This window comes from Dermacentor variabilis, chromosome 2, assembly GCF_050947875.1.
Source record: "Dermacentor variabilis isolate Ectoservices chromosome 2, ASM5094787v1, whole genome shotgun sequence".
Lineage (NCBI taxonomy): Eukaryota > Metazoa > Arthropoda > Arachnida > Ixodida > Ixodidae > Dermacentor > Dermacentor variabilis.
In genome coordinates, this window is record NC_134569.1 from 56,237,924 (window position 1) to 56,252,682 (window position 14,759).

The 14,759-nt window shown below is 46.9% G+C and overlaps 1 protein-coding gene across 1 annotated transcript in view; it reads left to right on the plus strand.

The window, feature by feature from the left end:
* LOC142570843 (lachesin-like) overlaps window positions 1-14,759 on the plus strand; it is a 125,832-nt gene that overhangs the window by 81,392 nt on the left and 29,681 nt on the right. Inside the window, exon 3 of the mRNA XM_075679157.1 lies at window positions 3,195-3,301. Coding sequence (XP_075535272.1) covers window positions 3,195-3,301 — 107 coding nt within the window. The remainder of the gene's footprint in view (window positions 1-3,194; window positions 3,302-14,759) is intronic.

The following is a 14,759-nucleotide window of genomic DNA, read 5'->3' on the forward strand; positions in this document are numbered from 1 at the left end:
AAAAATAAACCAACCATCGGTCAGCGTCCTCCACTGAAATGTATGGTCTGAAGGTCTTCCTGCGTGACTACAGGGCTCGAAGCGCACAGGGTTTCTGTTACCTGGGGGTGTTTATTGGAAGCAACTTCCTATATTTCCAGCGCACGCATCGTGAAGGCGTATATTACGAAGAGCCTTCCTCCGTTTAGACATGTGGTGTACTTAGCGTGGCAGCACAGAGCGCAGCGTCATAAGAGCCTCTATTCGATATTACTTCGACGGCAACGTATCAGCGGAGTTTGAAGAAAGACTTGTAGCAACCTTGCTGGCAAACTTGGGGCGTCATAAAGAGAGAAGTTGGTTCCAAGTTCGTCTATTTGCGCCCTCACTTGCCCGCTGGTTCCTGCATTTTTAAAATTCTATTTTACTTTGTGTGTTTTTTTCGTTGAAGCTTGAATGGACATCTTCAATATTGCACAAGAGCTCGCGTCCTCGGTAGGCGTACTTCAATTCTGGAAAAAAAAAAGCAAGAAGGCAGAAGAAGAAAAAATAAAATAATAAAACTGCAGACGTCGCAAAAATCCGCACTTTATTTCGTGATCTTTGCGCGCCTTAAACGACTTTTACGCGAAATGGAAAAAAAAAGAAAAGAATGTCGAGGGAGCAACTCAATGCGGGAGCCTGCGCGACACGTTCTTACAACATGTGCTTGTTTTTCGGTGCGAGCTTTACTTCTGCTGAGACTTTCATCTTTATTTTTCTCTCTCCATTTTTTTTTTCTCTCGTATTACGTCTCGCAGGATGTGCGTTTTGCTTGTAACACGAGTGGCCCTTTGACGCCCAACATAACGACTTACTCCCCTATCTGCTTCCTGACACGTCAAAATGATCCCTCTGGGAGACGCAACTTTTTTTCCCCGCTGTTCCGTGAACTGCCGGTCATGCGCGTGTGTTTTTCGCCGTGTTTTTCTCGCGCTCACAATCGCCGCCGAAGAATAGACGAATAAAGAGAATGGCTCGTCGAAGCGAAAATTCCTTCCTCTGTTTCTCACCGTGGCCAACATTAGAGCATCAGCTGCTCAAATAAAGTATAGCTTATGAAATGTAAGGTACTTTGGTATTTATTTCATACGTTTTTTTGGCACTTTGATATACTAAGTACACAACAATGACAACAACGAGAGTATTCCGGCAGAGCCCAGTCCACGATGACCGTCGGCACTATTTCGACTAGCATTCAAGCGTTGTAGCGGCAGACCGCATTGCCTAGGACGCCTTTATTTATAATTTGTAGTGGTCATTTTGAACTTCCCATTCCTTCGGTGTCATTATCATTTGCACATGTTAAGGGGTCCGTTCTTCAATATTGGAAGCTGGTAATTAAGGCTCTCTTAGGTGACATGTCCTAACGTCAAGGGAGGCCCTGTAACCGGTTTTGTACACGTACAGTCATGATTTGGGTCAAAGCGGGAACAATGTGAACTTTGCGCACGTTAGGACACCACAAAGAAAGCGTCACTAAACAATTTTAATTGTCAGATAGAAGAGCGCGCGTTCTCCCCTCTTATCAGTAAATTGTGGCCATCCGACGCGACTCACGTGCCAAGCGTGTCACAGCGATGGCTTGCACGATTTGAGGTAGTAAGGATGTTGCGAGAGACTTAAGAAAATTATGGGGTTTTACGTGCCAAAGCCACTTTCTGATTATGAGGCACGCCGTAGTGGAGGAATCCGGAAATTTCGACCACCTGGGGTTCTTTAACGTGTACCTAAGTACACGGGCGTTTTCGCATTTCGCCCCCATCGAAATGCGGCCGCCGTGGCCGGGATTCGATCCCGCGACCTCGTGCTCAGCAGCCTAACACCATAGCCACTGAGCAACCACGGCGGGTCGTACGAGAGACTTCTGCCCGTGCATTTGTGGCCTAATTCAGTAAAGAAAGAACAAAGGAAATCATTGTTCCTGGATTAATTAATTATTAGAGCATCGAGCAGCGGGAACCAGATTTGTAGCCAAACGTCGGGCAGTTCTTTTTGATGAGAGCCATGCGATAGGGGTTAGGTAGCAGCACATGAAAGTGAGGTTTTTAGCAGGCTAAGAGTACTCATCACATTAACAACAACAACAAAAAGCGACCTAGGCTATCGATATGGCAGCGTATGCGTCTAATTTACTGCGTTAGCTACGTTGACATTCGTGTTTCTTGTCAGTGCACTCCCCCCCCCCCCCCTTGAAATCGCATCGATGCAGCCAATTTATTTGCATTTTTCAAAGTATTTTATAAATGGACTTTCTTTGAACTGATCGTGGGATATGATAAAGCAGCCTGGGCTATGTAGGCCACCGCTGGGAAACGTATGACGCGACGATACGACAACAGTTGATATTGTTAAAATGAAAGTTTTGCGTAGTTTTGCGACGCAATTAATACACGCTCGTCAGCCTAACTACAAAAAAAAAAAAATACAGCCTTATCTCTCTTTACTGCATTACGCCTAATTGTCTGCCTCCCTGCCTGTTCTGCAGGCGCAGTTTGCATCTTTTGCTATACAGCCGCTAGCAGGGTTTCAAGCGGCCGAACTCGGCAAACCGGAGAAAACTTTAGTATGCAGGTTGTGAAGTGTTTTGTTTACGAAAATGCGTCGCAGAATTAGAAGTCCCAGGTTTTGCATTCAGTGCTAAAGGCTTCTGTTTATCGCAGTTGTCGCGAAAGACAGCCTCTCTATGTTTTTATCGTGAGTTTTGAGAACCACAATTCTTCAACCCCCCCCCCCAAAGAAGAGAAAGAAAGGCGGAGGAACCAGAAAAAAAAAAAAAAAAAGGGACACCAACTACCAACTTGGCAGGCTTTGCTGGAATAGACAGGAAATTCAGAAAAATAGTTCTGAGGCACTCAGAAAGTCTTGTCCGAGCTCAGCCTGGGGCCATCAAACGAACTTTTGCTAGATTTACGATGCCAATAATTCCCAAATAGTCACGAAGCTACGAATATTCCGTATAAAGTGCTCCAAGTGGCACTGAGTATTCTTCCTTTCAGTTGCAGTACATTAACGGGCGATCGTTTGGCAATTACTTTTGAATCATTACTGAGGCTACCGCTAACTACACAAAATAGTGCTATCAATCAGCACAGTTTTGCCTAGAGTGCGCGCTATGGGTATTTACAGCGCTCAACGTCATCTTCACCTTCTTCCTCTTTTCTTCTATCTTGCAGATTACGAGATTCTTCCGGAGTTTGCCGAGCCCGTTCCGAATGTGAGCGCTATCGTCGGCCGCACGGTGAAGCTGCCTTGCGTCGTCAACAACTTGGGGCAATATAGGGTAAGTCGGGTGTTCACACAGTCATACTTGCTTGTTCAATTAAATTTATTATTTTAATATTGCGCTCTCATCGCAACCGGCAGGGCATGCAGTCTTCTGCATTTTATTTCTTGCGCCAATATATACGTACATTAACTCACATATATAGCCACATTCAAAATCATCTAGAATACGCCAGCACTACCACTTATATATACTATGGCTATTTGAGGCAGTAGCCCGACTAAAATTTCGGTTTTCTTGTAAGTGTGGGTAAACTGTCATTTAAAATTGGTGGTTACATATCTGTGCATTTCATTTCCCAGTGTTACGATACGCTGCGGAGCCTTCGCGCATGTGTTGTTCTACGTTATTCAGAGGAACAAGCAAGAAAAAGCAACGAATGACAGAAGAAAGCTTTCACAGGGTAGCAATTTATCTTCGATGCTATAAATGGCTCTCGCTTTCCATCCAGCTGGGTCTTGAATTTAAGGAGTGCAGGGGCAATTAACCAGTAGCGCAGGAGTGCGCGCGAACTTGCAGCGCCTCGAGATTTTCTGTGATCCGTTTCCTTACTAACAGACAGTGCAGTGGGTCACGTAGCCGAATAGTACACACAGAAAGAGATCCAGCAATAGCTGTTAGAAACGTGGTTAAATTCGCTAAATTTGCGAAGGAGGGTCTTAGCATAGGTTATCCGTGACGTTCTGTCAGAGTCTGGGTAATTTGAGGTTCGGCATGTACGCTGACCTGTAGCCTTGCCCGCGTTCCCGGTTGACGGTCTGCCAGAGCACCACATTTCGAATTTCCCTACTCGGCGAACGTGTATGTGAGCATCACCGCTTTAAAAATTCGAACACGAACAGCACAAACTGGAATGAAAACAGGTTTAAGCTTTACGCATCTGAGCAGCTGCCGTGTGGTCAGCGGCTCAACGTGGTTGAACCTTGTTGGAAGAGGTTAGATATCAAGAAAACTTGTGTTGGCATGAATGAACAGGCACAACTGCGTGAGGCCCCAGTGAAGTGAAGAACGACAGAGCTGGGGTGTCGAGCACGAAGCGTACACGGTAGCGTAGCGAGATTGATATGGAGGCACAACAAGCACGCCAGGAAGCCTAAACTCGGCTATAGGAGCGGGAAAGAAAAAAAAAACACGAAGCGGCAGGGAGGTCCGCAAGGTAGTACGGCAGTGATGGCAGCGGTAGAACGGCTAAGGGAGTAGCGGGATCTGCAGACGCTTGTATATTAGAAGGAGCCACAGCGTAGAGAGTAAAGGGCCGTGCAGGAATTAGGAGGAAACGTTAAACAGCATGGCTACCAGACGGGACAAGACCGAAGGTACGAGAGTAGCAGGAGCTCGCGACTGCGAGTGACACGCCTGACAGCTATATAGGCCGGCGAAGCGAAAGAAATTACTAGGCTACTTTCGCACCTCGCAATGTAATTAAGTCGTAGCCTAGGCTTCTACCTTCAACGAGCGCGCGATACTAGATCGCAGTGCATTCTGCCGATGACGTATTTTCTTGCGAACAAATTTAGCCGCTAAGACTAGTCACAAAACTCACCCAGTAAGGCGAGAAATGGACGTTCACACGTGCTTCTAATTCTTGTCGGTCATTGGAGAATAAAACCGTTTTTTTTTATGTAATTGAAGGAGAGGGTGACGCCTATATTGGCGCCGGCTACTCCTCTTCGCAAGGAAAGAAAAGCTAAAAGTGCGAAAAACATTGAGGCAGCCCAATATCACTAACATCTGCGATGTTAAGCGCAAGGTTAAAGGACAGTTACAGAAGAGAGTAAAATGACACTAAGAGACACACAGGAGATCCGCAAACACAGAAGAGTTAAAAAGCAACTTCGTAATTCGATAGCTTTACAGACGAAACGGCTGGCAGATCTAGAAATATTTACATGACAAAACAGAAACAACATATAAGAAAATCAGACGTGAGCTACTCATATACGATGTAATACGATATAGGATATATGATATGCGATCTATGGCATTTAAAAAAAGTTAATAGTGGCTTGAGTTGCAAACATTTAGCGTAAGCGTAATATAATTGTATTTTCCACAAAGAGTCTTGAAGCCACAATACTTGGGCATTGATGAAGTACGCTTTTTTATTATTATAGCGAATGGCCTAGCAACATTAAATCAGCCTTTAGTCGACTCGCATAATCGCGTCGTGGGTACTCAAGAAGGCATTGTACATCTTATTCAGCATGGCCACAATGGCGCTGTTAATTAGCAACGAACTAAATTCGGTGCAAACATTTACGGTTATGTGCTGTCCCAAACCACAGGCGATGCAATAAAGTTAAAAATTTCTATTGCAGCTCAATTTCGGCGGAATGGGCAGTTTAATCTAAAGGTCTATGAAGAATAAGTCCGGGTGCTTTGATTTCTGATCAAACCGGGTGTTTGTACTAAGTCGACGGGATATCCGTCTCAGCAACAGTCGGACTTCATTACGGGTGAGAGGGAGATTTAACGTGTCTTCATTTTTCGTGCGCCTGTTTCGCAGCAGCGTCCGCTGCAGTCTGTCCAGGAATATTGCAATGCCCCGATATCCACCGATACGCTATAATGTGATTTCTAGCGCTGGCGTTTACGTGTTGCTTGAGGATTTCGTACACCAAACGCGCATAGAACGTATTCCCGTCCGTGCTCCTTGATCACTACAAAAATCCGTTGATCACTACAAAAAAAAAAAAAAAAAAAAATGTTGATGCTTCTCTCAGACGAATATTTCATAACACCAAAGTGCAGCGTGTATTCTAAGAAGCAGTGGCAGCTTCTTTGTATGTTAAATTTAACAAGTCTATAAATAGGCACAGTATTTTATTAATTGCAGTTTCGCTCGAAGGGCGAAGCAGTAAGAGAGATAGCATGCACGCGGAGCATCTGCTGCCCCGCAGCGCAAACAGCACCCCGGAGGCTGCCAATAGGCATAGCCGACTCGACGCTGAGAGCGTATGTGGCGAAACTGCGTCGTTATTGAGCTCCGGCGGCATCGCGTGCCAGTACGCACGCTCGAAGGTGAGCCGTTGGGTCAGCGCCGCCGAGCGTTAATCGTTCTCGGCTGTCACCTTCGGGAAAGCGCCAGGAACGCCGACGGTGACGTTCCGTGCCTGGCAGAAGGATTCGCATGCACAAAAATTTCCATATTTGCGACGCCTTCATATAGGTATATGAAGTGCAAAGTCGATGCACTTCTGTAGAAAGGAAACTGTTCATATACCGACTAGTTCGGTCTCCGGCCACGACGTCGACACAATAAACAACTGTATTTAAGCAGGTGTGTCAACTGTTAATTATAGCCTTTCGGTTACATGTGTATTGTAATGAAGAAGAACGCCTGGGGACGTAGGCAGCAGGATTGCCAACAGCATCCCGTGCCGCAGAGGCTTGATCTTAGACACTGTGTTGGTGAATCGCGACCCTCCGTCTAATAAACCTCCTTTATTATGTACGTATATAAAGTGAGCATCTGCCGGGATCCGGTAGTCGAACAGGAACTTATAGGTTGAGGACGTACGTACGAACAAACAAAGTTTTACTTCCTACGCTTCGTGCCTAACGAAGGCCGGACCCCGGCCAATACGTAGGAAATAAAAGGTAAAGTTCGTGCGTAATCAACACACACACACACACACACACACACACACACACACACACACACACACACATATATATATATATATATATATATATATATATATATATATATATATATATATATCCATGGGAACTCCGGCATCGGAGCCAGCAGTCGGAGAAGTAGAGGACGAAGTGATTCGAGAGCGCGAGTGGTGGTTCGATAGGCTTCGCTGGGCGCTCTTGGGCGCGGCCGGCCAGGACTGGGGCCTACTGGCGTGGACTGAGGTACCGCGCCGTTCCGACATATATCACTGATATTCGAAAGTCGTGTTCAACATTACACAGTCGATTCGACGTTTCAGGGGGAGAAGTAATATAATGAGAATTTAATTTCTAATGTTGCACTTATAAGGCCGGTTCCCGACATATATTCTGCGCAACCACCTCCAGCACCAACTACCGCTTAAGGCTGCCACTCTTTAGCAATTGTGGGTCGGTAACCTTATCGAATTTTGGCGTAACCATCTGCAGTTCACATCTTGTATCCAACAGCACATCGGCTTTTCAACAACGAAGACTATTAGCACTTCGAACCGGCCGGCTCCAAGTTGAGCCCGTGAATTGAAATGGATGTGTTCTGGACCGTCAACGTGATGGTCTGCTGAATGGAACAATTTTAATATTTACTCCATCAATCCTAAAATTTCTTCTTTCCTTTTCGTCCGACCATTACGGCTGTAAATTCTCCCAAAAAGAGAGAATTCTAGGCGCGGAGCATCACTAGGCAAAAAGACGTTTCGAAACATTTTACTACCTTTATAGGGGTCCACGCTGTCGGCCATACTTTCTACACAATTACTGGTGACAAAACCAATTATGCCAGAATATGATCGTTCCAGTAAATATTCGTAACCAAGAGCACAATTCATTTTATAAAGCATCCCTTTCAGTCGTTGCTATATGCATACTTTCCACACCACATTGTAGGCACAAAACTCGAAAGTATCGCCATGTCACAGATTTGCGTGATGACTGCGTGACGTATAAATTTAGACAGATTTTCGATGGAGCCCGGTATAAAACCTTGTCGTGGTAAAATACGAAGCCCGCTTAGATACAGCGATTTTTTAACTCGAGCTGTTGGCTCGAGCTGTTTCTTCCTTGCCGCTCGACTCACAGAAAATGGCGGTTCGTAGATCTCGTGGATCGTGGGCGCTGGAAAGCACCGGATGCCAGCTGTAATAATAAACGAGGCACGCAGGCGATTATCCGACATTTCAGCCTTAAGTTCCCAAGTGCTCGCCATCCATGCGAAAAGCCACCCAAAGCAGGGCCCTACATCACCGGTGGATGAGCGTCTGGAGTTCGTGGAAAGATATGAACCACCATAATAAACAGCATAGCAGGACGAAGCTGAGGTTTCGAGCGCAGCGCTATAGATAAGCCTCAAGAGCGTAGCCATACATCTTTGTTTTTGTTCATCACACAAGTTTGGCTACTCGCATACTGCCATGTCCCAAACCACCCGAATTTAGGTCAATGCGCCACCGCTTTCGGTAAATAAAGCTTCAGGCATTAATTCATTAGCCCGCATACTTTCACACGGGAAGTTATTCCAGTTATTCCAGGCTGGGCACATGCACTGGAGGGCTGATATGCACTTCACTCAAGCTCCTCTTCCTTTATCATACGGGGAAAAAAAGGGGGAGGAGGGAATGTTATAGCGGGCGCCTCGGCGGGAATGGACAGCGCGTGGCCGTCGGGGAGGGCGACGTCCTGCGTAATTAAGAGACGCGCTTAATTCCGTCCACACCACGTTCCCCGCTGTGGTAGGCACTTTATGCGATGCACCGTTATTGTTTTCTTTTTTGATCTTTCTTTTCTTTTTTTTTTAGCGACATCGCATTTCACCCTTTCGCGCAGATTATCAAGCAAGTTGCCTGCCGTAAGGTGTTTTTCACGAGTGAATCGGGAGTATCATTTATCCAAACATTAGCTAAATTCGCTTCAAACACTGAAGCCCAGGATGAAAGCCAGAACGTCAACTTTGCTCAAAGTAATAGTGCAAAATAGTTGTGCATAACGCGTGCGCGGAAGTAAGCCGAAGTATAGGACGCTCCTAAGCCGGTATTGCAATCGGGTGTTCTAAAGTTAAATCATTAAATAAATTACGGTGTTTTACAGGCTACAACCAGGATATCATCATGAGGCTTGTGCGCCGTAGTGGGGGAAATTCATATTAATTTTGACAATCTGGAGTTCTTTAACGTGCGCTCAGTGCATGTTAAGGAAGCAGCCAAAGCTGAAATTTAATGTGTTTCTCAAGTTTCAGATGCCATCCGCAAACATATCTTTGCAATCATGGCAAGTGCAATCAGCGGCACCATACCTGGCTCTATTATCTGTTGATAATTTTTGTGAACGTTCTCCGCCATAACAGAATCTTGATAATATTTTTTTCTTTCCTTAATAAGCAATCTCTATGAGAATGTTTTCTCCCCTAGCTATGACGCCAGAACAAATGGAAGATTCGTGATAATATAAGATAAGGGCTTTCAGTCTCAGTTTAAGATAAGGCTTTCAGTTTAAGCATAAAGGACAATGTCGGACGACAATGAAGTGTGCACGAGTAGAGATGGAAAGGGCGAATAATTTACTGCGTAAGAGAGAAAAAGAAGAAAACTCGTTTATCTTTACAGCACTCAACTTAAGAGTCGCTTACATTTTTCACTGTAGCGCTTCCTGCATGTCAGCGCCAAGTCATAATCATCACAACAACAACAACAACAACAACAACAACAACAACAACAACAACAACAACAACAACAACAACAACAACAACAACAACAACAACAACAACAACAACAACAACAACAACAACAACAACAACAACAACAACAACAACAACAACAACAACAACAACAACAACAACAACAACAAAATAATAATAATAATAATAATAATAATAATAATAATAATAATAATAATAATAATAATAATAATAATAATAATAGTAATAATAATAATAATGTCTCCCTGCATGTCAGCGTCTTCTACCGTTATATAAGCCCGAACGGTGGCTATACTTCAACATCCTCTTGCGCCTTCTCGGACGTCACAACAATAACGTGCTCCGAGCACCACAAATAAAAAGCACAGGCACTGTGAGTGAATGGTCACCATTCAAAACGCACCCACCGCGTTGACTCGACGTTCTGCTGCTGAGCGCTAGCTCGTGGGTTCGTCTCCCAGGGGCCACGGCCGCATTTCCTCGAGTGTGTCATGCAAGAACACACGTGCACTTTGATTTAGGTGCGCGTTAAAGAACCTCGGGGCGGTCGAAATTAATCCCGGAGCACGTCTTCTCGCCCTCTAAGTACACCTTCTCTCAAAGCCCGGGCGTTGCATTGGGATAAACTGTGCAACTTGATTTTGTTTCTTTCTCACGTCATAAACATGGCTGTTGCAACGACGGCAAGCCGGAAAATGAACCTTTCACGAAATGTCTTACTCACTAGAGAGCGTCAATAATTGCTTCATAATATTGCAATGCTTGAGCGTAAATTAAGCCACTGTCGAGAAGCATCATTGTCGCTATAAAGCCACCGCTCTGCCTAGTTCGGCTTTCCGATCCCTCGGCAACGAAAAGGAAGAAAAAAAGAACGAACAAGAACATGACCGTGTCAGCGAAAAGAAACCGAGACGCAGAGCGCGGAAGAAAAGGAATGCGCGCAATCTCTGTTCTGACTCGGGCCGCAACAACGCAAGGAATTGCGGCGCCGCGGCTTCTTCAAGCTCTTCCTCTCTCTCCACGCACGCCCAGAGTGCCTCTCGCGTCTTCCTTGATGAGGCCGACCCTCGAAAACAAAGCTGAGAACCACGCGCAGCCCGCGGTGCCGGATATAAGATCCTCGCTACGTCTTCATGCGCCGCTGGGTGTGCAATGCCTGCAGGCTGTCACGCAAAAAGAAATATGTGCCTCCTCATTCATGCTTTTTTTTTTCTCGTCTGCCTCACCCTCTCTCTCTCTCTTCACCCTTCCGCTGAATCCAAAACGTGTTGTTAGAGTTGATTGCGGGCGACGAGACGAGCAACGAATGCACGGGATGCCGCAGTGAGTTGCTTTCTTTTGGCCCGCTGGTTTTTCCCTAACGAGCACCTTTCTCTCTTCCCTACACTCCCTACTTCTCCTCTCCCACGCTACTTCGCTTCTCTGCGCGACGCCGCCATAAAGCAGGCCAGAACCAACAGCTGCTTAACTTTGTCCCGGCAGCCTTTTCCTTCTTGTTCAACAAAATTTGCACCTCGTGTCGATGACACCTGCATACGCCAAAGATAAAAAGGACGGAGCAATAAGAAAACACAGAGAAAAGAAAGATCAATGAAGCCACGAGAACAGTCGAAGAATAAGGAATAGAAAGGAGGGGGGGGGGGGGTGAACGGCGCATGACACGCTTCCGGAATTATTGTTATTCCAGGTGCTATACTCGCTCCCTTATATTTTTCACTTCTCCGGCAGCCTTATGCATGGCACGTACGCACACACGAAGTGAACGACTCGCTGACGCACGTGAATGCGTTCATACTGGCGGCAGCATTCTCCACCGCCACCGTCGCGTACGTACATTTTCCACAAATGATGGCTTTAGCCGGACACTCTTTCTTCGCTTTCCATGCATAATCCTGCCGCGCTTTCCTCCCTCGCCACCACGCGTCCCTACCGTGGCCACCTTTGCCACTGCTCCTTAGCTCTGTATTTCCTGCGAAATGCCCCTGTTTCCCCCTCTCTCTCTATTTCATTTTTTTTTTCTCCAGTTCGCTATCTTCGTTTTCTTCCCTTGACTCGCCGCCCTGGCTTTACGCACTGCGCGCACTCGCTAAGTGAAATTTTTATTCCCGCGGCGTTGAAACGCTCCTTGGCTATTGGCTTCTCCCCCCCACCCGCCCTTTTTTTTGTGCGTTTCTACGTTCGTACGGCTTTAATTTTGCCCTTACTTCTGCGAGGGCTTTCTGCTTGCTTGTTGAGTGCAAATCTTTGTCTGTAGGAGAAGAAGAAGAAACGTTCGCGAGTCGGTGGTGCGCGTTCTCGACGCGTGTTGGTGAAACGAAAGAGGAGAGACAAAGAAGAAAAAAAAGAACAAGAAAGAGCGAGGGAAGGCTAGGGAACGGGGCGAGGAAGGTGCTTAGTAATGCAGCCCGTCAGCGATGGTAGGGCACTGAGCCTAGTAATTGGACCAGCTCCGGTCTCATGAATTATTCCCGCAATGGCCCCATTAAACGAGAGGTCCCTCTCCCCCTTTCCCCAACACTCCTCATTTCTTAGTTTTTTTTGCCCTTGCTCGGTAGGTTTCGCTGTGGCATCCCCTTTCCTTATCCCCCCATCCCGAATGCGAGTGCGGTGCTCGCGCACTCCCGCGCGAGATAGCTATAGCTAGTTCCCATATTGTTCTATTCACTGAGTTTCTTGCTCACTGCCCTTTTTCCTTTTTTCCCGCAATCCATTTGTGCATGTTCGTCGTGTCAGCGTGCAGAGAAACAGAGAACGCCGAACCAGCCAGTTTTTCCCTTCGGAATCTTCCATCCGTGATATCTATTTCGTTTCTTTTGTTGGTCTTGTGAGTTGCACTGATTTCACCTTCGCTGCGTGTTCCCACCCGTGCTGCTCGCTTCACCGTCAGCTACCCCAGCATGAGCCAGCTAGCATCTGTCAGCGGAGCGCGCACCTATGCGAGCACGTAATGGCATGCGAAGTCGGCGCTTCGACGTCCAAGACACGTCGGAATGGAAGACCGTATCATTCGAGCTGTCTTCTCCAGTTGTGTTCCCTCTTGTCGTTGACTTTCTGTTTGCTGTGCACTCTATCTGGAGGTAGGTTCTGATCGAGTCGCTACGAGTGTGCTTTCCTGTCCACCAACGTGGGGTGACCGTCGCGTTGAGCCAGTTTCGTGTTCTCACACACATCAGAACGCTTTTGCCTAGGTGGTTCTGCCATTTCAGAAGCGTTTTATTTTTACTTTGTGATTCTTTTGGGGAGTTGATCTGGTTGCACGGAACACCGTTGGGAGGAGCTCAGAGACAGGTTTGTGTCTTCGTTGTTGTTTTGCTCGCGGTTTTCGTTTTAGTGCACTGTAGTTCACAATATTCTCCGCTAAGAATAAAGATATCCTGTTGCCGGATCTTGGATAAGGCATGAAATTTCACGATGCATGTGCATAGTTCGGTATATTGGACTAAGGCTTTGTTTTAAGCCTCACGGCTACGTGGACGCTGACGATACGTCGACGTTGTCTGCGTGCTCGAGTTGACAGCGGCAGTGTCACAGACGTAACAAGCAAAATGTCGTTGGAATTGAAGTGTCCACTTGTTTCTGGGACGCACTATGATTGGTATAATTGCCGTCAACATTCGCCATGTGTATGAGCGGTCAGACTTGGATCCGTAGACCCGACCTATTTCCAGCTTAATACGAATGCACTAACTGTTTATTGTTTTTTAAGCCGATTACACAATAGTTGCCAACGTTCTCTTTTTCAATAAATAGAAAATTAAAAACAAGAAAGCGAAGAAACACAGCCAAAGAAAACTGGCAGCTCTTACTTCTGTAATAGCCGCCTTACTTAAGGTCGATTGTAGAAGTAAAAATATTTTTTGCCACAGATTTGATTGCATTGGAGCAAACTTTATCTGTGCGTGCAGTTGGGCATTGGCGCGCCCCGACGAGGGTCTACGTCGTCTACGAGGTTGCCGTTACTCGGCGCGGGTATCCGCTCGCCGTTGCCGGCTCGCTGGGATCCCTGCCTTTCGAGCGCCCCCAGGACCTGCAGGAAGGCCAGAGCTGCTGGTCTTGGTCGTAGCTCTTCGCGGCTGCCTCGAGCCGCGACGGGATCGTTCTTGATCTTGCTTCCTTTGGATTTTTGATGCAGTCCCACAAGATGTGTGTGTAATCTGCCGTCTCCCTCCGGCAGACCCTCCACTTATCTGTCGGGTATGTCTCGGGTTACATGCGACGCATCAGTCCCGGGCTCGGTAGCGATCCGGTCTAGAGCTGTCTCAGTAGTGCCGCCTCCGCTCGACTCAGCCTCGGGTGCGGGGGTGGGAGAGTCCTGCGAGTCAGGCGGTAGGCCTTCGTGATGTCGTTGCACTCCGCCATGCGGTCCTTGGCTTCGAACCACGTCGGACGGTCTCTCGCTGAGGCGCGGTTGGTTAGCGCTCGCAATAACTTCAGTCGTTGACGCACTCCGCGGTAGGCCAAGGCAAATCTTGAGGGCTTGGCCTTGGATGCTTTGGATTATGTTCAGGTTAGTTCTGCAGGTGTTGGACATGACCGGTAGGCTGTACCGCAGGAATCCAATAAAGAGGACCCTGTACAGTTGCAGCATATATTGTATTGGCACTCCCCAGGTCTTTCCTGCTAGGAAGTTAAACATATGGCAAATTCCTGTCAGGCATTTTCTCACATAATTCACATGAGGGGTGCAGGAGAGATTTCTGTCAATGACCACCCCCCAAAATATGTGACTCGTGCTGTACGAGATCAATTGTCCGTCGACAGATATCACATATGGAGACATTGATTTCCTGGTAAACGCCTCCACTGCACACTTTTCGTATGATATATGAAGTCCTTGTTCTCGAAGGAAGGATGATGTTAGAGTGGCTGCCTTCTGCAGCCGCGCGCAAAGCTGCAGTCGCGTCACAGCCGACGTCCAAGTGCGAATGTCGTCGGCATAGATGGAGAGCCTAACGGTGCATGGCAGGATGTTGGCGAGCCCAATTAGATTGACTAATTAGACTGACAGTTAGACTGAAGAGCGTTGGGTTGAGTACTCCGCCCTGAGGCACTCCACGGTTACTGTAATGCTGAGAGGTCGGG